This window comes from Solea solea, chromosome 16 (assembly GCF_958295425.1).
Source record: "Solea solea chromosome 16, fSolSol10.1, whole genome shotgun sequence".
Classification (NCBI taxonomy): Eukaryota; Metazoa; Chordata; class Actinopteri; order Pleuronectiformes; family Soleidae; genus Solea; species Solea solea.
In genome coordinates, this window is record NC_081149.1 from 3,930,929 (window position 1) to 3,958,788 (window position 27,860).

A 27,860-nucleotide genomic window follows, 5' to 3' on the forward strand; every position below is an offset into this window, starting at 1 on the left:
ATACATATATATATATATATATATATATATATATATATATATAGCAACAATAGCTGTGATCAGGCCAATCCTTCATTGTTTCTGGACACAGCTCAATAGAATTACAAGCCACCACCTCCACCCCTTCCCTTGTGTGTGTGTGTGTGTGTGTGTGTGTGTTAATGGGATAAGGAATACGTGGATTGTCCCAAGTTAATGCATTCTCCCTCACAGTCTCCCTGCACAGCTCTCCATGGCAGGCGCCATTTGTAATTTTATATCTCAGGATAAAGCACAGACACTGGACACCGAGGCCGACCTCTCTCTCCCTCTCTCCCTCTCTCTATCTCCCTCTCTGTCTCTCTCCCTCCCTCCCTCTCTCTCTCTCTCTCTCTCCCTCTCTCTCTATGTTGTTTTTGTTTGGGTGGCCGCCTCTCCTTGTCAGTGTAAGTGGATTATTCAGGGAGGCGTCTAGTAAACTTGGTGATTGTATTAAGCCCGAGTCCTACAAGCCAGTGGCAGAGACATTACGTGTCCTGTTTAATGGTGAAACAGCGATATGATTTAATAACATATTCCTCCTACACTCGGTGCCACGGCCTCTCTCTCTCTCTCTCTCTCTCTCTCTCCTTGGGACTATTCCTCAGAGTAAATAATTAGGATTCCAGCTTGTCTACCAGAAAGATAAATGGCTGACATGTGTGACGTGCTGAGAGCTGGAGAAGGGCTGCTCTGTCTGACGCTTCACACAAATAACAAAAGGAAAGGAATAGGAGAAGAATTAATACTTTTTTTGTTGTTGTTATTTAAAAAGACTTGCGCGTGACACTAGCTCTAACTGGCCCAGTATTTATTTTTATTTTTTTTTGTAAATGCATTTCTTCATGCTCTTCCTTTTATAACCTCTTTATATTTCCCCCTCGCCTCACCAGCTGTTATTGACAGATGATTCATTTCTGAAACACATTCACTGTCAGTGTGGTCCCTTTCTTCGTTTTCGTGTATCTACCTCATTATTTACAAACAGCAAATAAAACGGAGCCATTTTAAAATATGAAACAACACTTTTGTTTTCGTTTCTTTCTTTAAAAAAACAAAACAAAAACATAACAACGTTGTCACATTGTGTGGCGCGCGCCTTAGCCAGTTCCTTTCTGTTGTCCTGTCTGATCCGCAGCCACACAGCGCCATGATTTACTGTCATATAAACCATAATCAGCGGCTGCACAGTGACATCTGTGTGGCCGAGCCTCGTTAATTGGTCACCATTGGTTAATTGGTAACATATATCAGTTATAGCAGTTAGCTGCGCTGCTACAGTATACAGGAGTGTGCACACAGGGGATCAGCGGGCTCCTCACCTCGGACTCTGTCCCGGCATCAACATTTTTTTTTTGTATCTCCTCGGTGGAGAAATGAATGCCAGGTGCCTCGCGCTTGACAAGCCGCGGCCTCGCGCGGCCACAGGCCCACCCCGGCGGTTCCTCGTGAGATAGGGAGCCCACGGGGGCTCGCACACAGCTTTTTTTAACCTCGTTTTTTTTCTCCTCCACTCTTTCTCTCCCTTAAGGAGCTATGATAGAGCACTCTGACCGCTCGACCCTAATGGATCACCGACTCGTGAAGCCTCTTCCTTGGATTCTTTCTCCCCTTATCTCGCGCTGGCATCTTTTGTCTATAAGAGTTCATGTTTAATTTTAATTCCTCAACATGTCAGATTATATATATACATATATATATATATACACACATATCCCCCCCATTTGAATTATGTTTAATTAAGATGTGACTCTTACTTATCACTATGCCAATATGAACATTAAACCGTTTTGTTAACCACCTAATTGTGTGTACTAATAGAGTTAAATGTATTTTATAATTTGTTAAATATAAAATAAAAATAAAAATAATACACATAGGAATATCCCCAGCAATGATCGAAGACAGATTCCAGAATGAGTGAGGTAACAGGCGAGCAGACGGAATACACTAAATCATAGGTGGGAGGCAGAGGTTGACAGAAATAGGCTACCTACATCAGTCACGCTGAACGTGCAACACACGCACACACATACACACAGGCCCACGTTCACACAAAACTACTCCACGACACCAGCGTGGAAAAAGAAAAAAACTGTGGGTGGGGTAGCGATTTATTGCAAACACGTGCCAGAAAAACAAACAAAACAAAATAAATAAAAATGCATGAGAAAAAACATAAAAATTGTGAAACTCAGAAAAATAAAAGAAATAATATCAACAATGTCCTGAACGAGCTGAATAATTTGATGTATACATTTAATTGTTGAGGAATTGTTGATGAGACTGAGCAAGAAAAGGAAATAACTAACCCTATAATGTAGTAATAATAATAATAATAATATTAATAATAATAATAATCATAATAAAGAAAACAGGAAAACTATAAATGTAACTGCTGACTCAGCATTCCCAACAATTAACGCTGAAAATAATTATGATACAACGATCTGTTTCATTTTTTTTATACGAAAATGTGAAACAGGTGGATTAAACTTGGATGAATTATGATGATAATTGATGATAAAATTATGATTTGTTAATTACTCAGAAAGTGGGCCCTAATAATGTTGTAACAACCAAATATTGTTGTTATGATTATTATTATGATTAGTAGTAGTAGTAGTAATATATAAGTATAATGCACAAATACCCACTATTAAACATGTTTCTTTTAAATACTAACAACAAAAATGGTCATAGGAAAGTAACAATAACTGATAATTACTGTGTGAATTAATGTAGCATCTCTATGGAAACATTCATAAGCCCATGAGACAGAGAACACAGTTTGCCCTCCTTGTGCCCCCACCATCAGAGCATCTGCAGGCTGTGCACTGGGCTCAGGGTGGAGGGGGAGGGTAAGGAGGGGTGGGGTTGGGGGGGGGGGGAGGGGTGAGGCAAAGAAAAGCAGTGGTTTCTATTCATGTCATGGCGCCTTTCACTGGAGGAAGATGGATTTATCGCTCTCATTTCTTTATTCTGTCTCTCCCTAACCTTTCAGGTCAGATTGCAGGGGACCGTTGGAGAGACACCGTCACGTGACCCCCGGTACCAAATGGTCTTCCGGCAGTGGTTTTCAGCAAGGACCGGAGCACTGCAAGCAGACGCCGCCACTTCTCTCAGAAATGCAGAAGACAACGTACTACGACAACTCCTCGACGCTTTTTGGTGGCTACTCGTCCTATCAGGTGCAGGGGGCGGCAGCGGCGGCAGCAGCCGCCAACGGCTTTGGGGGCTACGATGCCCCGGTCCCAGTGTCCCACCACCAGCCGGCCTTCCAGTCGGCGACCCATCTGGATGTGGATTCGTACCAACGCTCTGCCTGCTCGTTGCAGTCACTGGGCAGTAGCAGTAGCCAGCAGCAGCAGCAGCAGCAGCAGCAGCAGCAGCAGCAGCAGCAGCTAGCCAAGACCAAGGAGCTGAATGGCAGCTGCATGAGGCCCAGTCTGCCACCTGAGCACCACCCCAGCTCCCAAGTGTCCCCTCCATTGCCCCCAAATCCCAACACTGGTAATACAGGGGCTCAGCAGCCGGGGGGCAGCAACGGGGCCTCCGCAGCCTCCAAATCAGCCCCCAGTAAGTCGTCCAATTCCTCCTCCTCAACATCATCGTCGTCCTCCTCACTGCCCCCCAACCCGACTATGGCCAAGCAGATCTTTCCCTGGATGAAAGAGAGCCGGCAGGCGACCAAGCAGAAAAACGGTTCACCCAGCAACAACTCTGGCAACGGTGTGTTCCATTACACCTGTGTCTGTCTATCTGTCTGTCCGTCTGTCTGTCTGTCTGTCTGTCTGTCTGTCTCTGCCCAACACAATAATACCACAGCAACAACATAGCACAGCAGAACCCGTTTCTTTCCTCCTTCATTTTCCTCCCTCATTAGTGTCTTCCCACCTATTATCCCGCCTTCTCTATCCCATCACCACATCCCTCTTTCTTCACCTCTCTTATCAACATCCTCTTTCAAGCCCCACGTCCCCAGGGGATTGCTAAAGGTTTCTCAGACTATTATGGCCAAATAGGTTTCCACAGGAGCTGGATTAGACAGAGAGATGACCAGCGGTAAATGGTTGATCTGATGGGTCGGTCTGCACTGCTCTGATTTGATCCACAGCTTTTTAATCAGCCAGTGCTGCTGGTGGACCTTCAGTATTTATACATCTTCCCACGTAAACATGGCAGCTTAGATGGTGCAAAGTATGAGCAGCTTCTTCATGAAGAAAGCTCTCGCTATTGCAGGTCACTCAGAAAATAGTAAAGAAATAACATCACTCTGACGCGTCCACAAATCAACCCTTCATACATCCTTTAGCTACTGGTAGAGGTAGAGGCGTTATGTTTTTTTGCAAAATGCTTGTTCTCTTCTCCATGTCTTGATAGTTGTCACTGAATACTATTGTCTGGGGAAAAAAGAGAAAAGAAACAAAACAGGGTTATGATGTAATCAACATGACTCAAAAACAGAGGTACAAAACTAGACTATTCCACCAGAATAGGAAAAACCCTTGGATAATGTTCCTTAATATAGCTAATCTGTGCCATATTCCTTTAAAAAAAGCCCTTTACAAAGGTTATTTTGTTTGCAGTTTTACTACACAAAGAGCAGAGCTGAGGGATTTTGACCAGAGTGTGTAGAAATTGAAACTAATTTGAAAAAAAAAGAAATTCAATGAAATAATAATAATTAGAGTTACCTCATCTCTTGCTCAACCTTAATCTATTTTGACTACACCAGTGTGTGAAGAATAAATGAGGAAGAGGAGGATGATGAGAGAGTAAATCTGCCTCCTGTGAAAAGTCTGGAGCTGACTTTGCTCGGCCTATTTACACCAGTGTGTTTTAAGAGCTCAGTATTTTCTCAGGTGGTAGCCAGCATTTGTGCTCTTTTAGGTACACTTTGTTACTTCTATTCTTGGGTGTGTTCAGTCATTCCCCAGACATCCACCCCAACAATGAAACAAGGAGCTAGTTTCCACTCAATGACCATACAGTTTCCCTGTCCTTCCTTCCATTGCATTTGGAAACGATGGTAGTAGGACATATTAAGAAGGAAGTAGTTAGTAGGAAGTAGGAAATAGGAAATAGTAAGTAGCTTTAGAGGCAGACAATGGTAGAAACAATAGGCTGCGTCTCTCTACTGCCTTTTCCATTAGCTCTTTTGTTCCTTAAGCTTTTCTATAAGGCCAAGTGTGACCATATGGAATAACTGGTTGGCGCACCTGTCTGTCACTAACTGACCCGCCTTCTCTCGCAGCGTGTGACACTGAGTCTTCACAACAAACCAGAGAGGTGCACACTGCTGACAAAGAGATGATGTTAGCGAGTGAGTCACAGAGAAAGGACGGCCAAAATGTGCAGGTGTTGACAAGAAGAGCCGACGGGAGAGGGTGGGACGTGTCCTTGTGTCCTTTTCCATTTTGTCGGAGTGTAGCCTGCTATCGCGGGCTTTTCCAGACTTACCCACCCTAGCCTTAATGCAAAGAGGCCCACTTTAATGTATTTGTGTAGTCATCATTCACAGCGTTGTTAATGTCAACACCACCTTTGCACAATATACATTATTACACAGCTGTATGTTTGGACACTCAGAGCATACATGAAAGGTGATACTGGTTTAGTGCCTTCAGTTGGATGTGAATGTGAATCTCAGTCAGTGCTGTGACAAACCTCCCACCAACCCCCCTACTGATGAGCTCACTGCTGTTAATGAATCCCCCCAAATGGAAAAAAAAGACATTGTATATGTTAGAAAAAGGAAAACATTGCAGTATTACAGTATTACGTGGCTGGTTAGCGTAGCTTAGCATAGTTTAGGTTTAATTTAATCAACTTTGCTCTGCAAGGGTTTTTTTTTGTTACACATGTGTCTAAATGTAAAAACAACTTGGTGTGGGTTTTCTTGACACTCTAGAACATATTGCATGGTTGACAAACAACAGCAAGGTGAAGTCAGTTGTGGTGGTACTGCAACACTGTTTACTGTTTGCAGCCTCGTTGACCACACCTTGCAAGATTAGAAGTAATATCTATCTGTTTGGTCTTCAGAGCCTGGGTAGCTCAGTCGGTAGAGCATCAGACTTTTAATCTGAGGGTCCAGGGTTCAAGTCCCTGTTCAGGCTGATGATTGTTCTTTAAAAAGCGGTTCTCAGTGAAAGTTATTGAGTTTGTCCCTGTGAATGGAACAGTCCAAACTATAGTGGTGCCTGAAATGTTGTGAGCGCTTTGCATATTCTATATTCTATATTCTATGTTCCACCTTATACATGCTCTAAAATCGGTGTTAAATGGCTTGATATCCTGACACGGTCACTCATCTACTGTGTTAGACAACACATTGATGATTTGACAGAGGGAGGAGATTGCTAATATCAGCACTGAGTGGGAAATTTGCCAGAAGTTGACATCTCTGGCAGCAGCTTTATAGTAAAAGCACCCTAAACATTTCCATGGCATTATGTCTTTACACTGACACTCAACCGAGCAGCTGATTACAGCAGCAATCAGTGAAAGGATGATCTGGATAACCAGCAGCCACAACCTTACTTCTTTGTTTACGTTCATATCTTCCCATATTTTCTCTCCACCTACACCTCTACTTGTCTTTTATCTCCCTGTCGCGCCTCTTCTTACCCTCTCCCCTTCTTCTTCCCCTCGCCTCGTTGGAAACCCACAGTAAAAGGGAAGACGATATAAACAGGAAGGATTTAAGTGTCATGTACAATTGCTTATCACGGCCAGATTTCAGAGAGAGAGCAAAAATTGACAAGCAGATACGTGAAATGATAGATTTGAATAAAATCTTCATGTGCGATAAATAATACAGTCAGTGAAGCTCAAAGATGCTGTTATTGGAGCTGATAGTAATCAGCGAGGAAAGTAAAGCACTGAATATGAGTCTTTGATGGTCTTTCAGTTGACTGGACAGAGTGCTGAGAGGAGATTAGTCTGTTTATTGATGACAGTTTTAGACAACCATTCAGAGACGGATGACTCCATGGCGACCACTCTCATCTTTCTCTCTTTCTGTTCATGGAAGTAAACGAGTCAACTCACAGATAGAGTTATATAGAGATAGAAACTTGGTTTATTCCGAGCGCTACTGCATCATCTATTAATAGTATAAACATATTGCAAACTCGCTCTCGCTCTGTCATTATTACACTGTCGTGACTCCTATAAACACCAAGTTTAGTTATTTTTAATATCAAACGCATTTAGAACAGAAAACAACATTGGACAAAACTAAAATGCTGTTGTTTGGTTTTGAGTTTGAGCCTTGGAATGTATATTCATTGGTCAGTTTATTAGGTACATTAGGTACACCTGACATTTGCTGACATTTCTGTCCTAATTGTTACATATTAGCATATTTTAGCCAAGATTTATATCTATTCTCATCATTATTCAATCCATCAGCTGCTATTTTAACTCCAGGATGGTATGGTGCAATCATGAATTTCTGCACAGTTTACTGGTATATTTGTCCACATACGTGCATAACAGAACAGGTCTGGTTGCTTTTTTCTTCCCCTACAGTTTCAGAGTACATATTTTTGCAACACCACCATAAATATCCATCCCTTCTAATGCTTTATCCTCATCATTGTAAAAACATCGCTGACACCCTCCTCCCTTCCCCTCTCCATGTGCATTTGTTTTTAATGGTGGCGATGAGCATGAGTTGTGGAGCCATGCCTGTCGCTTTACTTTGCCTCTAAGTTCTCAGTTCAGTTCTGGCCATTTGAAGAAAGGCTGGTCCGATGTTTACTTGTGTGTGGCCCCTCGCTCAGTCAGACAGTCATTTCTCTGCTTCTTTATCGCCGACTCTCCCGTGATGAACATCTAAAATAACGCTATCTCTGCCTAGATCTTAAAGCCACCCAGCTATGGGTTGTGGGAGACCCGAGACTTAGTGAGGCCCTAATCTTGCAACATGCCACTTAACCATGACAATGACTCTGAAGCTGTTAAATTAGGGTGGAAATCCTGCAGCTAGTTCCTCTACAAGTAAAACATTTCCAATACCTCAAACTGTGGTCTGCTGCTCGATGGACACCTGCTCCTCCTCCTGGTGAAGGTTTTGCCCTCAAATACTTGAGGAAGAAAAAGTAAATGTGTAACTGTGAGACTACACTGAGGATTTAGATGACTCAAATGATTTGATTCCTGCTGAGAGTAACATTCCAGTTGTTCACACTCACTTTATTCAAGCGACAAAGTAACACTACAAGGTGTGATACAATCTTTTCCCCCCAACATTGCTGCTGAGTACAGTGGATGTGCGTATGTTCAGACAAACAGCTCCCTGCTGAAGTGACTTTCATTAGGCAGCGGAGTGAAGTGAGAGCAGGTCAGACTCAGTTCACGCTCGCCGTCCTTGTATCGCAGCTGGTGCTGCTGTTTGAAGGGAGGCCAGGATGGAGAGGGAGGGAGGGAGGGAGGGAGGAAGGAGGGAAGTGATGTCTTTCCAGCCGAGATGCAATTTAGTCGCCCTCGGCCAGCGCCTCGGCCTCGGCCTCTTAATAACTGCCACTGTTATGAAGTGTTGACAACTAATATGAAGGTATAATTCAGCTGGCCTGCCTGGACCCCCCTCAGGTTTTATTAAGAATCTAAATGCTTTCAATTTTCTCCAGCATGCAGGCTGATTAGGTTTGATTCTCTCTAGTTTTCTGGCTCTGTCTTTTTTATTTCATTATTATTTGACCTCATTTCGACTCCACCCCCCCCTTTACCACCTGTAATATTATGCGGTATATATGGAAATCCATGTCGTCTCAGGTATGAACAGGGGAAATGTGTTTAATCAGTATTTACTTCTGGGTCAGATGACTCAGTGCCCATGTGACTTTACTGGCTTTTGGCTCTGATCAGCATTAGTGGGAATGCAAGACACTCTCTTCTTTGTCTGCTTGAGTTTTGGCGGCGATTTAAACTACGGCATCATTTCTGGCACAATGTCCTTAGGATAGCCATTAGCATGAATGTTTTTTAGCGACTTTAGCGAGGTTTTCCATCTTGAGACAACGCTCAATTTTATTAGAATAAATCAATAGTTTACTTGCTGTTGAGTTTCAACAACGGATGTAAGTAAGAGATTTAAAATGGTAAAGTGTAACATGGTCATTGAGCGCTGTGGCGTTGCTTCCTTCTTCCTGTGGCTCATTTTGTTTCTGGTGATGCAGGGGTGAGATTATCTTTTTAGTAAATCTCCCAATATTTATGTAAAAGACCCAATAGATTGTTTTGTTTTTTGTTTGTTTGTGATTTAACTACACTGTCTAAGTGTAATGTTTTCCTCTCTGTCCTCAGCATCAGGAGGCGCAGAGAGCGGTAGCAGTGGGGAGAAGAGTCCCACCAGCGGATCGTCGGCGTCGTCCAAGCGGGCTCGTACGGCATACACCAGCGCCCAGCTGGTTGAGCTGGAGAAGGAGTTCCACTTCAACCGCTACCTGTGCCGGCCGCGGCGCGTGGAGATGGCCAACATGCTGAACCTGTCTGAACGCCAGATCAAGATCTGGTTCCAGAATCGACGCATGAAGTACAAGAAGGACCAGAAGTCCAAGGGCCTGAGCTCCAGCTCTGGAGGGCCCTCGCCGACGGGCTCCCCACCCCTCACCATGCAGTCTTCCGCAAGCTTCCTCAACTCAATGCACCCCATGGGAGGGGGAGGTGGGGCAGGCTATGACACCCCATCTCCACCGTCTTTTGGAAAGCCTCACCAGGGTGTTTCTTACTCCATGTCCACTGCCTACTCTAATGTCCCCATGAAGGGCTGTCCCTCGCAGCAGAAGTATGGAGCCCCAGACCCGGACTACGGTGACCCTCATCCCCACCACGGCCTTGTGCAGGCCAACAGTGCTGGCTATGGGACTCCCACCAACATGCAGGCCAGTCCAGTCTATGTGGGGGGTGGCAGCTATGTGGAACCCATGCCTGGCTCGGGGCCCTCCATTTATGGGCTCAACCACCTGGGCCCCACGCCACCTCACCACCAAACAATGGACTACAATGGCGCAGGGCCTATGTCGGCCGCCAACCAGCACCACGTGGGTGGAGTGGGGCCTCCGGGTACGTGTGACCCGCCCCCACATCCCACGTACACTGAGCTGTCAGCGCACCACACCTCGACTCAGGGCAGAATCCAGGAAGCACCCAAGCTCACTCACCTGTAGCAGGTTTGGAACAAACGTAGGGAATAGTGAAGACAACACAGAACAAGTAACATGATGTGACTCACTAACAGACTAACTAACATGTGGGGATTGTAGCGCTGCAATGGGACGACAGGGGAGACAAATTGAGACAGACATGAGCCGTCCAGTGGTTTGTCCTGTGCTCCTTGGGCACAATCAGTGTTTTGGTGTTTGCAAGTCACGCCCTATTTTTTACCGCCTTCATACAGTGCTTCATCAAGTCAGAGCTTCCATTGTTGCCTTCAAAGTGCATTTAATTTGACTGAACAGACATTTTGCCTGTAGGTTAGGATCAGCAGTACATAAAATCCATAAATGTTGTGCCCACAAAGAAATGATGTAGGAACAAACATTTAAACCAATGGTGCGAATATTCAGAGATTTATTTTTTCTTATTTGGACCAAAATTTTAAACTCGACTATTTTAATCATAACCCGTAACCCGTATTTTATCATACGGGTAACAAGTATTTCATCTGTTTTACTCCCCATCAAATAACAGGCTGATTTCAATCTAATTAAAGTTTAAGGGGAAATCCTCAGTGATTACTTTTAGTCGTAATTTATTTTTCAATTTTAACACAATCCCTTTATGTGCAACAATAGAGGTCCTTCTGTGTTACTGGGGCACAGACTTATCACTCTCTGTACGACATGGAAATTTCAATTGTGATATTTTCATAAAATGACAGCACAGTCAAACGCCAGCATTTAAAACACGTTACTGTAAAGGTACAAAATGGCCACTAGTATTCACAGTGAGGCATCAGCATGTTAGACAAAAGTGATCATGATCATAGAAACAGACATGTTTGTTGATTTGATGTACCAGTCTAGAAGGCGGGCTAGTGTGGAGTCATGTTGAAGCCATTTCCCAACTCATAGCTATGTTGCAGAGATGCCACACCAGTATTAACCCTGTCATATCTCGCTACCTATATGACACTTATTTTTAGCCAAAGAACAAGCTTTTGTTGTTCAGAAATACACTGACAAAAGAAATCATTCAATTAATTAAGTCAATTCAAGCTAAAGTAACTGTTTTGACATAGCTTGCTAACTTGAAATTTAATTAATTAATTAGTTTTAGCAGCTGAAGCATTTCTTTATAAGTTTGTCAACCATTTTGTTTTTCATTGTATCAATTAGTAATAATAGTACTTACAGTGGTAATATTTGTTTCCTGACATCTTGTAGGGTGGAGTGTTACATATTGCATCTTTAAAATAGTTCTAAAACGCACCTATGTGAAGTGATGACAAATACCGTATCATGACCTCTGTTAACGTTACATGGCATCATAAATATTTAGGACTGGTAACATATTGGATTATGGACAACTGGATGATTGTTGCTTAAATTGCTGCAGTAGTTCTTCTAGAATGTAGTAAACAAAAAGGCTTGTAATGACGCCGTTAAAAACAGTGGTTTAAAAGTGTACATTGATAATAAAACCCTCCTCCCCCAACTGTAAGATTCACACACATCCTCAAAGAGCTCTCCCGCCTGGTAAATGAAATAGTTTGAGACTTTAATGGGCAGTTAACGAGGTGGGTAGATTTATGACGCAGAGGTCTCTCGCCCTGCAGGCAACACATGTTGTTGTCAGCCGGGGCTGAGCTATGAGGAGGGCCATGCCTCTCCATCAGCTACAAAGGAGGAGGAGGAGGAGGAGGAGACATTTATATATGAATTTTATATATATTTCTATTTGGCTGGAGCTGACAGACTTCCTCTGTGTCTTCTGATACCCCATCAGGTCCAACATAGGGCACAGGAAAAGAAATCACTGGACGGTCTCCACCTTCCCCCTGTCTCATTCTGTCTCCTGTCGTGTGTCCGTCTCTGTCAGTCAGTCCACACTGAATCACCACTGTCTTTAGCAGCAGCAGCAGCCAGCACATGGTTTCTGATGGAGGCAGAAACACCCGCGAAACACCCCCCCAATTCTGCCCCCCCCCCCCCCCCCCCCCCCCAAACCCTCACATTCTCATCAATGCACATGCACTCATACCATGATCTAACAGGGTTTATGCAGCTACAAATTTAGGCTAGAGACACACACGTGGGCTAAGCTATGTTAGCTATAATCACACACACACACACACACACACAAACACAATAGCAATGCTAAGCTAGCCTCCTTTCAAACAGCTCGGCTATTCACATTTTCAAACACACACACACACACACAAGGACATGGAAGAGAAATTTAAAATGTTCTTATTTTAGCACATCATCGACACAGGGTAAATAATAAGAGTGGAGAACACTATTTATTTATGTTTGGACAAGTCATTGCCCCCCTCTCTCTCTCTCTCTCTCTCTCTCTCACTCATTCTCTCTCTCTCTCTCATTCTCTCTCTCTCTCTCTCTTTGGAAGGCCTCACTTACATTAGCGCCACACCAATGTTTTGTTGTTGTTTTTTCCCCTTCTGTTCTCACATATCTTGACTTTTTTAACGTGGATACAGGGTATATATATTTGAACAAAAATGCATGTCCCAGGAATCTGAGCTGGTGTGTATCACACATGTTTAAAGGCAACCGAGTTCATTTTGTTGTGAACGGTCAGTGGTGGCGGTTTGTGGCCACACACTTTCATGCAGTGTTAAAACAAACAAACAAAGAAATCTGGTAAATAAGCGACACTGCAGTCACTGGCGTTCTGGGAATAAACCGGTTGTTTTTAAAATGCAGATCCATACAAAGGCTTTTCACACCTGGGCATCATTATTGCACTTAGAGTTTACATTTTGATGGTTAAAGGTAAAAAAAAAAAAAATGATGACGATAATAATGATAAATTCTTATTTTGAAGACGGAAGGCCCTCCAATCAAAGCGTCTTTTCGCCAATGTGTGTTCAAGTGAACATTCATATCTAAATATTTATTTGTTATAGACAGTTTAAAAAAAAGACTTTCTGTTTTGTATTATTATTTATCCTTCATGTATTTATATCGAGGAAAAAAATACTGTACTTTTTTAGTATTTACCTGTTATGAAAGAAAAAAAAAACAACGTTGTGTTTCTTCTTGTCCATTGTACTGAGGTTACATTTTTTAGTTCTTGTATTTTAGAAGAAAATGAGTAGTTTTTATGTTCCTATAATGACCCTTGTACATAAATGTCTTGGCTTGTACAAGGAAAAAGGCGAGGATGGGGATTGGTGATCTATCCTCGCATAGTCAGAAAAGTTAGACAAACTATTAGCTGGGATAAAAAGAAGAATGCGTCTTTTTTGGAGAAAAAAAAACAACTTCTTTTTTGTCATTTGTAGCTTCCTTTTCTTTCAATGTCGAGAGAGTTGTCTGTCGAACGATTCTTTAATAAAAGGTTATGTTATTCAGACCTATTGTCACTTTTTTTAAAGCTTGTCAGGAGTCAGGGTTTTGGCAACTCGTGACCTATAACTTCCTCACTGTTAGGTGAATACCTGCCGATGCCAGTCTTGCTGGTTGCCATGGCAACGTACAACATACAAATAATCCTTTGCACTGCTGAGTTGCTCTTGGCGTACACCAAACAAAACACGTTTAAAGATGCTTATTTTTGGTTCATCATCAACTTCGGCAAACATAATATTCCTGCTAAACTAAGTTGAGTCCAAAAACGACAGCTAACATGAATATAATTGCATCCAAATCATTTAGTACTATTAGTAACTGTTAAACCTTATGTATGTGATGTGTTGTATACATGTGTCTGACCACTAGGTGATGGTTGAGGCACCAAAATGCAGCTCCTGAATCTTAGATGTGGTCGTTTTGTGACTTTTAAACCGTTATTGTCTGAAACTGATGTCAGTATTGTTGCAAAGAGCAGCATCATCAACTGGAAATGCTCATGATGACGAAACATCTTAACCCTCAACGACACGTTAAAGCTGCAGTTCACTTTATTTTCTTTGTCGATGATGTTTGGTCTTTGTGAAGAGAAACCATGTAACGTTATTTTTATTTTTGCCCTGTGAAGCAAAACTATCATACCTGACTGAGGGAGCGTTTGTGTGGCCATGGCAACACAGGGGTGGGCGGGGTCAAGGCGCATTTATCCCCTCAAACTACTGAACAACTGGGTTTTTCAGAAATGTTTCAAATGGTTTTCAGTCACACTTCAACCTGTTTGCCAGCGTCTCGCTTTGCTAGCGCAATGCTGCTGTTGTCTCCGTATGTTTTGATATTAAACTAATCACAGCAGTGAGTCGACACGAGATCTCAAATCTGCTGAGAAACACAGAGAGAGTTGTCTGACGGATAAGTGGCCTTGTGTCATCTCAACCCTGAATGAAGGTGATCGCTTGTCCAGAAAATGTTGCTATTTCACTTTTCTGCAAACCTTGGGAATTGTTATATTTATATCTGCTCATTATGTACAGAGCCAAATGTTGGAATGTCATGTTTGCAAGTTTTAAACAGTGCTATAGTTTTAACCTGTTTTTTTTTTGTTTTTAAACACTAACCAGGTACTTTTGTGCCTAAATCTATAACCAGCAAACCTCTGTTTCTCATTTTAGTCAAAACCAGCCCAAACACAACATAAAACACAATCACTTGGTTTGTGCTCGCGGGAGTGTGCAGAGTGCAAATATACCAACCACAGTTTATTAGCCGGCGATGCTAATGTCAGATAAACTGCTCAAGTCAAACGTGACAGCCAAACATATTTCATGCACAAAAAACAAATAGTGACCTAAGACCTGCTGCTACTTTGTTTCCTGTCGTGATGCCAGATCGTTGACGTCAGCTTGTGCTCTTTTGCCTCTGATAACTATCACAATATAAATCTTTGTTCAAAGTGTCTGCTCGGTCACTGGTGAAAACATGTAAGAGTCACTTTCTCTGCACAAGTTAAATACAGTTATGGAGGATGAATGGAGGCGGCCGAAAGTGCTTCATTTTCATTCCTCGCGAAACTCAGAAGGTCTTTACATCCATGGAACATGAGTCATGTGACAGTTTTGTAGCTTATCTATGGTCAGTTTTTATTTAGCTCTGTTTCCACCAAACATTACAGTTAGGTTTAGTTTTGTTGTTTACATCTCAACTGTTAAATGTTATGAAGGGTACTGATGGGGTGAGGCACAGTGGTGTGGCACCAAAAGGGTGGAGCTAATGCTGTGTTCCATTTGTAGTCACAGGACGTTTCCTGAAGAGAAAACCTCAGATTTTGAAACTGAAGCAACGTCACATGGCCCAAGTCAGGATCCCAACATTACTGCCACTTTGCAAAAACTTATTTTACACTTGTGTCATATTTGTCTCAAGTGTAAAATCAGTCAAAGTGTTTAATGTGGTGCTGTTTGTGTGTGTGCCACATACCAAGTCGAGTGTTGTTATTGACTGGCATTGCATAATACAGCATAATATAGCATAATATAGCATAATATAAGCATAATATACATTTGCGACTTGTGAACCTGGAGGTGACGTCGTTCCCAGGTTCGACTTCCGATGTACAGTAAATGGAGCGCAGTACAGGCTCACTGCAATCTGTTCAGTGGCCCACAGAGAACAGTATAATGTACATTGCAACAGAGGAAATTCTATTATTATCTATTCCAGTAGTTTTTTCATGGATTACTGTGTCACATGGTTATGACGTCACCCAAATGAAGCCTATTCAGGGTTTAGCACCCTCCCAACCAGACCATGGGGAGCTGAACATGGTGGGAAACAGCTCGCATGCAACATTCCCCTCTGAAGTTAGTGAGTCATAGACACGTATGTTTAATCACAAATATCACTAGCTAACCCCACCACCACTGGATGATTTATTTTTTTTTCTTAATGAGAAAAATAAGAAAAAGAGTTCATTCTTATAGGGGAATTGCTTGTGTGAGGAAATAATGAGTCGCATGTGATTCAAACTAAATTAAATCTCACTGAATCTTGTGGGCTTTCAAACACACAGATCACATCATCTCTCTCTCTCTCCATCTATCTATCTGTCTGTCTGTCTATCTGTCTGTCCGTCCATCCATCTATCTGTCTATCTGTCTATCTGTCTGTCTATCTGTCTGTCTATCTATCTGTCTGTCTATCTATCTATCTATCTATCTATCTATCTATCTATCTATCTATCTATCTCCAGCCCCACGTTTCTATTTTTCGTACAAAGACACATGTGATGAATCTTGTGCTTCCTGTTTTGTCCACTGTTGATGTCACATGGTCTCTGTCCCCTCCACTTTCCTCCTCTCTCTCTCTCTTTCTTTCTTTCTGTCTCTCTCTCTCTGTCTCTCTCTCTCTCTCTCTCTCTCTCTCTCTCTCTCTTGGGCCTGCAGGAGCAGCTTGAAAGTTGTGAGCATAAATCAGGCTCCCATAAATAATGGCCGCACTTCCCTTTACATCTCCGTTGGACTAACAGACAATAAAAACACCAATAAGCAGAGATTGGATCTAATTTATTGCCTCATAAAATCAGACGAGGAGCTCAGGCTCAAACCACAGCAGTAGCAACAAAACCAGCTGAGAGGACTCTGGCTTTTACACGATATATACTCTTACTGTGCAACACACACACACACACACACACACAGCGCAGGGAGTAAGCTGTAAACATATAACTGCGATATCATCACGTGACCATTATAAAACAGCTTATTCTGTGGTCAGTCAGATGGGTTGACATAGTATGACCTAATAATTATAATAATTATAATAACGTCAAAATAATAGCAATAGTGTGACAAATTGGATTGTTGTATTTGTTTTGTTGGTAATAAGCTGCATAAATGTTATTTTTCTTAACTGCACAGGTTCTTAAAATAACTTTGCTCTTTTACTTTTCTGAAAATTAGGAGCCATGTGGTGTTGTACAGTCTTTATACGAAACCTTTTTGAATAAATAAAGTTATAAATACATTTATTTTATTTATTACTTTATTTTTTTGCATTATTTTTTTGCATGGAAACCAGCGAGTCGATACAACATTTAAATACAAAAATCTATCATTGCTAGTTATTGTTAATTCACGTTGATTTAATTTAGAATTGTAATGTTTAAAGGGAAAAAAATAAACACAAAATAGTTATCACCAGCTCAAAACTAAAGACTTTTAAAACACAACGTAAATATTTTCAAATAAAAGCTTGAGACTTAAATAAATTGAATAATTGTTAATAATTACTAATAATAATTAGATTAAGACGCATTTGAAAGAGTATTACATGAATAAGTCGAAAAGAAAAAAAACTCCCATTTTGAGGATGAATCCGCGTTTCCAGTGAAGCGACCGACGGTTCCGTTCCAATAAACTTCGACAAAAACAAACATAAAGAGAAAAAAATATAAAATGATGTGAGAAAAGTTTGATAAATTGAGCCGAGTCAGCAGCTTGTTGTGTGCTCTGTTGTGTTTGTGTGTGAATGTGTGTGAGAGTGTGTGTGTTGGCCTTCTGCGCGCTCAATGGCTGCTTCACTCCCACACACGTTCCTGTTCCTCTCACGCTTTCTTCCCCCACTAAAGTCAGTGGGTGAAGCCAAACGGCATGGGAAACAAGAGTCCATCTGGCTCTGCTGTAACACTCCTGTTTTCATTTTCTCTGTTTGGTTTTGTTTTTCTTTTGAACCGATACAATAAATCCTTGTTTGTTTGTTGCGTGTGCGCGCATTTACGCACGAGAATGTCAAACCGTGGAGCTACAACAGGGAGATAGTGAGGAGGGTCAGAGTGGAGTTTTGAGGTTGTTATTTAGGGAAGGAGAGGTGGGAGGTGGGGGGTGGGGGGTATGTCAGACTCTTTGCAGGCACAGAAAGATTGATCACCACACTTCTGTTTTTTTTCTTCTTCTTTTCCCACTCAGGCTTCCACATGCAGGACCTCCCCTAAAATATCCTCAGCTAAACTCCCAGCCAGGTCCTGATCTTCATTTAATTTGTATATATAAATCAGTACATGTGCGTACGCAGAAACCTCAACCTGAGTCATAGAAAAATTATTATTTTTTTAATTATTATTGTTGTTATTATTATTATTATTTTTATTACTGCTGCTGTAGCAGCCTTCCACACTCTTTTATAGAAGCATGGAGCGACCTCACTATGAACTTTCTCTCTCTCTCTCTCTCTCTCTCTCTTTCGCTCTCTCTCTCTCTCTCTCTCTCTCGATGTAAACACAACATACAGTTTCAACACACGCAGGTTTGTGCAGCTACTCTTGTTAGGACTCTGCATTGACTTCACGTTCATTTCAAATGAGTCATTTGCAAAATTGTGACTTTATATATTTTTCTTTTCTTGCAGCTATATTGACATTACAGTTCGATTTGCAACGTTACGTTTAAAGTCAAGCCTCAGTTCAAGTGATATGACGTAATACATGCAAAACATGATAAAGACGCCCCCATTCAAACGTTAAAGAACCAGTATGTAGCATTTAGTGGCCTCTAGGGGTGACGTAGAGCATGTTCAACTGCGGGATGAACAATTTGTATTGTAGACAAAAGTTCTGTTCATGAAAATAATTTGAAATATCCTATTTAATTGTTAATGATAAACATTACGGACTGGACCTTTACTCTATTAGGTTATATTAATTGTCTCCAACACATCTGAATAAATATGTTTTCACATGGACAACAATTCAATTGCAGATTTTACCAAAGCCTGACCAAAGAGTTGTCATTAACCATAACCACAACTAGTTCATGACTAATCCATCATCTTAAACCCTTAATCCTCACTTTTACCAACGTCTCAAATGAGTTTGTGCCTCATTGGGATTGGACTTTGGTCTCCATGAGGATTACTGATCCTGAAATAGTCAGTGTTTATACCAGGCAAAGGTATAAAGTGGTAACAAAAACAACACACACACACACACACACACACACTGGGAGAGAAAGAAAAACACCATAAAAACAGAGTGGCTTGCAAGATTAATTTCGGAGCCTCGTGTGCAGAGACTTATTTTTGGTGCTGATTATATTTAGGCGGTATCTAGGTTTCTCTTGTTCTCTGGAACACACACACACACACACACACACATACGTGCACAATGCACGAGTGCATTTTTTTCTAAAAGTTTAAACAAGTAAACACGTAAAAAAAAATATACTGCAGAGAAAATATAAAGATGTACACTTACACACCAACAGGCTGCTCTTCTCTCTCCTCCCTCTCTCACCTTTCTTGTTAATTCTAAGTGTGTCTCTCCCTCTGATGTGTTTCAGATCTGACTCTGACTTTAGCCTCCACATCATCTAAAAACCTCTCCAAGATTTGTTCCTCCTCATATGTCTAACTTTGAGATTTCCAGCCTGTGACACATTTTATAATAAGATTAATGAGCTGTTTTTTTTCTTCTCTAAGAGCCATATTGCAAACAGAGCCGTTCACCTAATGTATGTTAACGGTCATTACATCACCCACAGGATGGAAGAAGAGGAGAGAGAAAAAAAAAATATTTCGGGGGAGATGCTCTATTGTTTTGTGGTACCGTGATGCGCCCACACGGCGCACATGGTGACCGGGCAGCCTTCATTTTTACTTTCCCCCTCTTTTTTCCCACCTCCTCCCCAGAACTGACCCCCTGTAAAGACAAAAGAATAGCAGCTATCATGTGGCAGCCCAGCGCTTGTCTTTGCCACAGCATTTGGTGGAAAAAAAATAATAACGCTGCTGCTTCTTCCCACAGCCATCACTGCTCGCCAGGCCCCGGCTCCCCCGGATTGGCTCTTTTGGCTCACATGACCAGGAATTGGCTGCAATTTCGTCCCGTAGTTCTTCAGTTTAGCTTACCCTGGTCCCCATACGCTAGTAATATCACCAATATACACAATTATTATATAGCCACCGCATTTACGCCATTGCGGTCGGGACCCTGCAAGCTCGTGCGTTTTATTTTTTTCGTTCTCTTTTGTTTTTTTTAAGAAGCCATATTGTGTTGTATGTGTGTTGCGTGCGCACCGTGCCTTGTGTGTATGTGTCTTGTTTTTGTGTTTTGTTTTTTTTATTTTGGGTAAGGGATTGTTGTGGGGTCTCGCCGTTTGAGGGTGAAACCGGTTTGAGGGAGCTATGAATTTTGAATTCGAGAGGGAGATCGGTTTTATAAACAGCCAGCCATCCCTAGCAGAGTGCCTGACGTCCTTCCCCGCCGCCCTGGAGTCATTTCAAACTTCATCAATCAAGGAGTCGACAGTAATTCCGCCTCCCTTCGAGCACACCATCCCCAGCCTCAGCCCCTGCACAGCCAGCCAGCCGAGACCGGCAGCGAGGAGCCAGCAGAACCGGAGAAGCTCCGCCACTAATGGCCTCCAGACGCACCACCGAGGTGCCCAGCAGCCCGGACCGCTGGGGCAGGCCCCTGCCCCGGTCACGGCGACCCCGGCCGGTCCGATGGCGCACGAGTTCCCCTGGATGAAGGAGAAGAAATCCTCCAAGAAGTGTCCCAAGCCTGGAGGCAGTTCCAGCAGTGGTGGATCCATCATCCCGCCCGCCTCGTCTTCCCCTTCCCCGACTGCCTCCGGGTACGCTTCGGCGGGCATCGAGTCACCCACAGGTCGGTATACGTACGCATGCAGGGATGCGGGAGCCAGTATATGTGAGTGCTGCGTGTTTCTGTCTGTGTGTGTCTGTGTGTGTGTGTGTGTGTTAGTTTAAACGTTCATTTAAACAACATACATGATAATAATGCCTGTTTCTGCCCCTGCCCTTGCACTGTGTGTCTGTAATGTGTATGTGCGTGCATGCGCGCGTGCGAGCATGCATTGTGCAGTGTGCTGAGATGCTGTGTCAACATGCAGGGAAGCCATATCTGGACCCCTGCATTATGCTGCTGCAGTGATTGACCCAGCATGCATTTAAATATATGACTTACGTGTAATCTTACCTATACATATGTGTGTGCGCGTATGTGTGTGTGCGTGCGTGCGTGTGTGTGTGTGTGTGTGTGTGTGCACCAGCATCCTGTTGTTTCTGTACAATCTGGAGTCTGAACTTCCACAATACAAATTTGTAGAGGATTTTTTTCTTCATATGTGCACATGATTGCTGCTGCTGCTGCTGCTGCTGCTGCTGCATAAGGCTGGCCCTATAGGGTACTGTGAGTTCAGATCATCATCATCATCAGCAGCAGCAGCCAGATATTATATATTCATAGCACAACTGAGAGGGTAGCCATATTGGATTGAGGTGGGAAAATAATGGCGTGCGGACATATAGTGTGTAGAAGAGGTGGGGGTTGGGGAGAGAAGATGCAGCCACACAGCAAAACACACTGGCTTTCAGGGTTTTTTTGTTGGTTCATTTATGTTTCACACACACACACACACACACACACACACACATGTGTAAATATATATATATATATATATATATAGCCATATTTACACATATATATTATATTATATATATATAATATTGGTTATACATATCCACCTCCACTTTATTTTTTTTAACAAAAAAACCTCTTGTTTCCTCGTCTTTCATTCTGGCCCCTATAATTTCCTGCCTTTTCTACACTCACCCACGCTCCTGGTTGTGTCTCTGACCCTGGTTCCACATCGATATTCCCACATTTCCTTGCACATTTCCTCCCTGCAGCATGATGTATTTATTTTCCCCTCTCTCCCTCGTTCTTACATGTCTACTGATCACACGCTGCTGCACTTTACAGAGGAGGGAAAATCCACTCTGACATTACGATCATCTGTCTTTATCTGCGCCCTTTTTGCCTCTTATTTATTTTACCAGCTCATATAGTGTTCGGTGTCGAGTATTACTTTTTATGAGAAGTGTGTGTTTTATTACAGAGAGAAGATCCGAGGGGATTTCTGCTTGAAATCTTTGCGCAATAAATCTGTAGGCCACAGAGGTTTTATGTGGTTTTCATGAAGTAGATTACAAATTGAAGTTAAAGGAGAATATAACACTCAAATAAAAAAAATATATATAAAAAAAGGTTTTTGCACAATAAATCCTTCACATAAATCTTCTCTGTCTCTTCTTTTTTTGCAGACCCGAGTCAGGCGGCTCTGGATGCTGGAGGAGCCGGGTCCCGCCGCCTGCGCACCGCGTACACGAACACGCAGCTGTTGGAGCTGGAGAAAGAGTTCCACTTCAACAAGTATCTCTGTCGGCCCAGGAGAGTGGAGATTGCTGCGCTTTTGGATCTGACCGAGCGTCAGGTCAAGGTCTGGTTCCAGAACCGGCGGATGAAACACAAGCGCCAGACGCACCACAAAGACGGCGGTGGAGGTGGCAGTGGAGGAGGCCACGAATCCAGCGACCCGGGCGGATTCGAGCCGCTCGAAGGCGCCGATGCCTCGTCTCCATATTCGAGCCAGCCACTGGAGGCATCTGGAACCGGGGAGGCAACACTGGAGGGGGAGAGGGTCAGCGGTGATCCATCTTCGGCCGCCGCCTACGCCAGTGACAGCGGGGACAATGCGCAGCCCACGCCGGAGGAGGGAGGCCGACTGAGCCGCCCTGAACTCCCACAGCTGCCCGCGGAATCCGGCACATCTGACGTCGCTGCGTCCCCGCATTCGTTCCCCAACACGAACTCCGCCGACAACCCGGGCCTCGTGGAGGCTCTGCCCGCAGCAGCAACAGCGGTGGCGGACTCTTCATTCTCGGAGCAGCGGGACATCTCCATCACCTCCAGCGCCTCCTCTGCTGCTCCTGCCGCCGCCTCATCATCGTCATCCTCCTCCTCCGCGCTGCCCGACCTCACCTTCTTCGCCGGGGACGCGTGTTTGTCTCCCAGCCTGCAGAGCTCACTGGACAGCCCGGTGGATTTCTCCGAGGAGGACTTCGACCTGTTCACAAGCACACTGTGCACCATAGACCTGCAGAACCTCAACTTCTGAGGGCAAACGTGACAAATACAACTTAAATATTACAAATTCAAACTTAAAAATAGAAACACAAAAAGGAGAGTGTGGACGGCCCGGCCTGTGTGGATGAACAATCGGGCGGCGGCGGTGACGAGGACTCTTGTTTTATAAATTAAAAAAGCTTCTCGGCAACATTCCTGACACAATTCTGAATGACAATTATGTGCGTATTGAATTATACTTTCTGCGGATATGATGTAGATTTAAAGATGCATTATTATTTTCTTTTTCGTTTAAAATATAAACATCGAAGGAGTTTTTTTTTTTAATTGAAACGTGGATTTTTTTTCCTCCCTGTTCTTTTTTCCTCTCAGATTTCAGGTATTTATTACCTTTTTTTTTTTCTTTTGGTTGACATTAATAACCCTTATCGGTGTTTTTTTGTGTGTGTTCGAGAGTGAGACACTGTTTGTGTGTGTGTGAGAGAGTGTGTGAGCGTGTTTGTGTGTGTGTGTGTGTGTGTGTGTGTTCCTCTAGTCCATTCTGGTGCAGCTTCATGATCCCTTAATAACTTCTCAGGAACTGTTCACGGAGTCTGTAGGCGCAGATAAAGCTGGACTGATTTTTAGAAAAATCTGAACTGAAGAATGAATTCACTCTTTCTCTCTCTTTCGCTCTCTCTCTCTCCCTCTCTGCGAGACAAGAAGAGAGGGACGCCCTGCTGATGACCCGACTTTTAGACCCTAGTTTATTTATTGAGATTGTTTAATAGTGAAAATCGAAATTATTTATTGTATATATATTTTCATAGTGGAATAATAATAATAAAACATACAAACATTTATGATGTGCCCCATGTTATTTTGTTTTATGGCTTTTGACTCAACTCTGAATATTATAATACAAAAAAAATATGGATGACGTGCAGTAAATATTAAAGAGGTTCAGGTTTTAGTTCATACTATTATGACTTATAATTAGTTTAATAAAATAAAACCATTTATAATAAATCACATTTTATAATAGAAGTAGTATAAGTAGCCTTTAGGCTTAACTATAACAGTTATATAACAGTATGAAGATTTTTTAATAGTGACATTTAAAGTGGTAAAGTGTATTTAATCACATACTGAAGTATAGTTTCATATAATGTCAGTTTTTTTATTGTGTTTTATCAAAGTTTTTCACTATGGTGAAAAACCCCCCACTTTACTTATTTTCATATATTATATTAATATTAGGCTACATATGAAATTTGATTGTGGCTCCTCATACAAAGTGAATGCAAATGCCAGGTTAGAATACTTGACTGTGTGTTACATTACATTACATGTTACTTTTATCCGGTGTCTGTGTGTGTTTACTTTAGAGCATTAGCATGTAGCTTGATAGCAGGAGTGTATTGGCCAGTGTGTTACAGCTCATGAGTGTTTACTCAGAGATAACGCTGACTTTGGTGGGGAAAATGAACAGATAAAAAGGAGGGAAACTGTCTGAGGCCAAAGTGTGTGTTTTGTCTCTTTCACACACTGGGTTAGCATATTTAGCCCTAAAACAGCAGACAAGCTGGTTAACTAGATGTAGCAATTTAGCTTCTCACTCATTTTGTTGCAGTGTGTATGTGTTAACGGCATGTGAGCATGTGAATGTGTTTTAGCACTGCCATTATGAGGCTAGTAGCCAGTGGTGGATGTGCATCTAAGTGTGTGTTAGCATGGCTGGCTAACTCGCTGCCTTCAGTGTGTGTGTATGTGAGGCTAACTAGCTGCGCCTCCTCCCACGGAGTCAAAATGGCGCTGAAGACAAAGCAGGATGTGAACAATGAGCAGTGGCAGCCATTACAGGATGACTGGCTCACTGTGACAGGCGTGTGTGTGTGTGTGTGTGTGTGTGTGTGTGTGCTTTCCTGTCTGTGGGAGGGAGAGGGAGAGCAAGTAATTCCTAAAAGACTACAAGGAAGGGCTTGTATAATAGGCAACAGTTTCAAGACAGGTTTATAGCTGTTTAGCATCTTGCAATTACTAATACAAATATTGATACAAGCACTAATACTGATCCGCTAATCCAAATCTTTTAAAAATCTGGAAAAAATAAAATAAAAGCAAGCTGTTGGATAGAACCATTATCCTGATTCATACTTTAACACGGTGGTTCTCAATCTGTGGTGCAATTACCACCAGTGGTACCCAATATCTCTCTGGTGGTACTTGGAGAAAAATCAGAAATAATGTTCTGTATATTGAGGAATGTTGACTGCAGTGCGTAGAAAATTAAAGAAATAACAAAATAATAAGAATTAAAGTCACCGTCACCATCCTAATCTAATTGCACTATACCAGTGTGTGAAGTATATGTGAGGAAGAGGAGGATGATGAGAGAATAAATTATCTTATTAAGTTTGTAGCTGACTTTGCTCGGCCTATTCACACCATTGGCGATAATGGTGTTATTTCAAGAGAATTCTATTTCTCAGGTGGTACTTGGTATAAGAAGTTTGAGAAGCACTGGTTTTAACACATCCTGCTTAATGTTGCAGCTCCATCATTTATCAGTGAATACTATCGCTGAGTATGACTTTGTTGCAATTTGTATAAACAATCTCTCTGTTTGGTCAGGAGGCTTAATGTGTGGTTTTATAAACTGAAAACAAGACATTCCACAACAGAGGGGATTCCCCTCTTCTCTACACAGCTCAGCAAATATTAAAGAATCCTTGAACAGTGTGTCCCACATACAGTACAGTCACCATATATCTTCCTGATGATTACTTAGCCTATTAATGTTGCCTCATTGTTATAAAGTTAATTACAACTGTCAACAAAAATAATAGGGTCCTTCCTGTTGGTAATGATGAAACAAACTAATGTAATTTATGTTCAGCTGTATATAGCCATGTTGTTATTATATTCATTCTTTTAATGGCTGAATGAATAAATAAGTAAATAACAGGTTATGTAGCATAAATACAAAGTGTATTGTGTACAAAACAAATCCTTATTTGCCCAAATTATGTACAAAATATTACTACTACTACTACTAGTAGTAATAATAATAATAATAATAATAATAACGATAATAATAAAATTAAAAATAAAATTTAAATAATTACCTTCATTCAACATAAGCTGTATGGAGAATGGCTGTATAGGCAAGGACCTTTTGGTAATAGTAGAAGGTTCCAACAAATCTTTTTTTTTAGTATTATTATTATTATTGTTATTATTATTTGCTTTATCACAAAGGTCTAATGACCAGAGGAGATTAGCAGTAATGTAGACAACTGTAAAATATATTACAATCTATAGCAATAATAAAAATGGAGATTTAAGCCTATTGAAAACACATCTTAGTGCTATCTGCTAATGCATTAAATACACATGTTCCAGTTACTCAACATATCAGGTGTCTTCTTTTATTAGCCCCTCCCTGTGGTAAAAACATATTTCCCCAAGTTAACTTAATTAAACCCTGGTCCTGCAGGGACATTAAACATAAAAGGTATTGGGCCCAGTATAGGACCATGTAGAACTCCAGTGATCTAAATCATGTTTTGTTAAAGTATAAAATCATATAACCTTAAAGCAACACTAGCAACCTTTTTTTGCCCTAAAATGAAACATTCACAATGATGTGACATATAATGTGAACCACTGACCTGTGAGAGAGTCAAACTGCCTGAATCATGCCCCAGTAAGTTCAACAGTTTTGCTTAAATGATATGCATTCAAATGTCTTACAGGTCATTAATATAATATATGACTTCTTCAAGCAGTGTTTGCTACAGTGGCTGTGTGTCCAGCAATGGTTACATTAATGTTTGCTGTAAGACATTCATTTAAAATGAATGAAACCATAAACATTGCGTTGTGTGTCCAGAAGTGTTTGAAACACAACAGCGTACATCATTATGACTGTGTACAGCCAAACAATTCCTTGATTGCCCTCAAGATTAAATAGATTATGAATCAAGAAAAATATTAAATCTTTAATGTAAATGTACTTTGGTAAGAGATAAAATTCAAGTTGTTTTTTTTCCGCACAGCCGTGGGACAAACAACAATATAAATCAGTGATAAACATCCATAAACCAGCCCCTCTATCAAATAAATGACTTGACTGATTCAGACACAAAGCATCACATTAACTTTAGCTGAAGTTGAAAGCAAACCTTTTATTTAAAGATACTGTGTAACATGCAGTTTACCTGTCTAATCATACTCACATTCAAAGCTAAGGGCATTTTTGAGACTCATATCAGTCAAATTTTGACATATGACTTTTTTTGTCAAATTTTGGACAACATACTATACTATGACTTTATTGTCAAATTTTTGACGACATACTAAAGTATGACTTTGCTCATGTCTTGTTATCTTTTTGTCTTGACATTAGTCCAAAAAAATGCTAGCTAGCACATTGGAGGCTTTTTAAAGGCTAGCTGTTTCCTCCCATTATTGCAGAGTTGATGATGATGTTGAAATTACGCAAACAAGGTTTAGTTTGGGATTGGTTTGTTGTTCTTGAAACACCGAGACAGACACACACTCTAGTAGACACATATCTCCAGTGGGATTTGAACCCACGATGTTGTGAGTGTTGATGCTAAGTCCTTGTCCACTGGACCACCTTCAGCGATGGTCATTTGCCCGACAGAGACAGAGGATCACATGAAATAAGTCAACTGATGAAGGATCAAACAGTTTGTCCTCGTAATTCAACCGATACATTTTGAAAAACTCTGACCAAGAAACCAAGAAATTTAGAGTAAGAGCATGAAGACAAGTATCTCATTCCACTAGAAGATGACTTGTATCTCTGACGTTATAAGTTCTAATCTTACAATGAAGTAAAGTTCACACAC

At 41.7% G+C, this 27,860-nt stretch overlaps 2 protein-coding genes and 1 non-coding gene across 4 annotated transcripts in view; all 3 read left to right on the plus strand.

Annotated features, from left to right (window-relative positions):
* Positions 1 to 10,904, plus strand: part of hoxb3a (homeobox B3a) — a 57,180-nt gene extending 46,276 nt beyond the window's left edge. Inside the window, exons 4-5 of the mRNA XM_058652842.1 lie at positions 3,023 to 3,750; positions 9,334 to 10,904. Coding sequence (XP_058508825.1) covers positions 3,147 to 3,750; positions 9,334 to 10,196 — 1,467 coding nt within the window. The 5' untranslated portion in view covers positions 3,023 to 3,146 and the 3' untranslated portion in view covers positions 10,197 to 10,904. The remainder of the gene's footprint in view (positions 1 to 3,022; positions 3,751 to 9,333) is intronic.
* trnak-uuu (transfer RNA lysine (anticodon UUU)) lies at positions 6,068 to 6,140 on the plus strand. The gene has a single exon. It is a non-coding gene; the product is annotated as a tRNA-Lys (tRNA).
* An 8,766-nt stretch (positions 10,905 to 19,670) lies between the features above and the next one.
* Positions 19,671 to 23,843, plus strand: hoxb2a (homeobox B2a). Of its 2 annotated transcripts, none has more exons than XM_058652843.1 (2): positions 19,671 to 20,763; positions 22,179 to 23,843. In XM_058652843.1, exons 1-2 carry the CDS (start codon positions 20,238 to 20,240, stop codon positions 23,030 to 23,032), a joined length of 1,380 nt encoding a protein of 459 aa, XP_058508826.1. In that variant the 5' UTR covers positions 19,671 to 20,237; the 3' UTR covers positions 23,033 to 23,843. The 2 variants fall into 2 exon arrangements, with proteins under 2 accessions (XP_058508826.1, XP_058508827.1); XM_058652844.1 differs by having other exon boundaries at positions 19,895 to 20,721.
* The last annotated feature ends 4,017 nt before the right edge of the window (positions 23,844 to 27,860 follow it).

Bases quoted from the DNA above. Each gene is read 5' to 3' on its own strand.
- hoxb2a (XM_058652843.1), top strand. From the start codon at position 20,238: ATGAATTTTGAATTCGAGAGGGAGATCGGTTTTATAAACAGCCAGCCA. The intron at 20,764-22,178 runs GTGAGTGCTGCG...CTTTTTTTGCAG, and splicing joins GGATGCGGGAGCCAGTATAT to ACCCGAGTCAGGCGGCTCTG.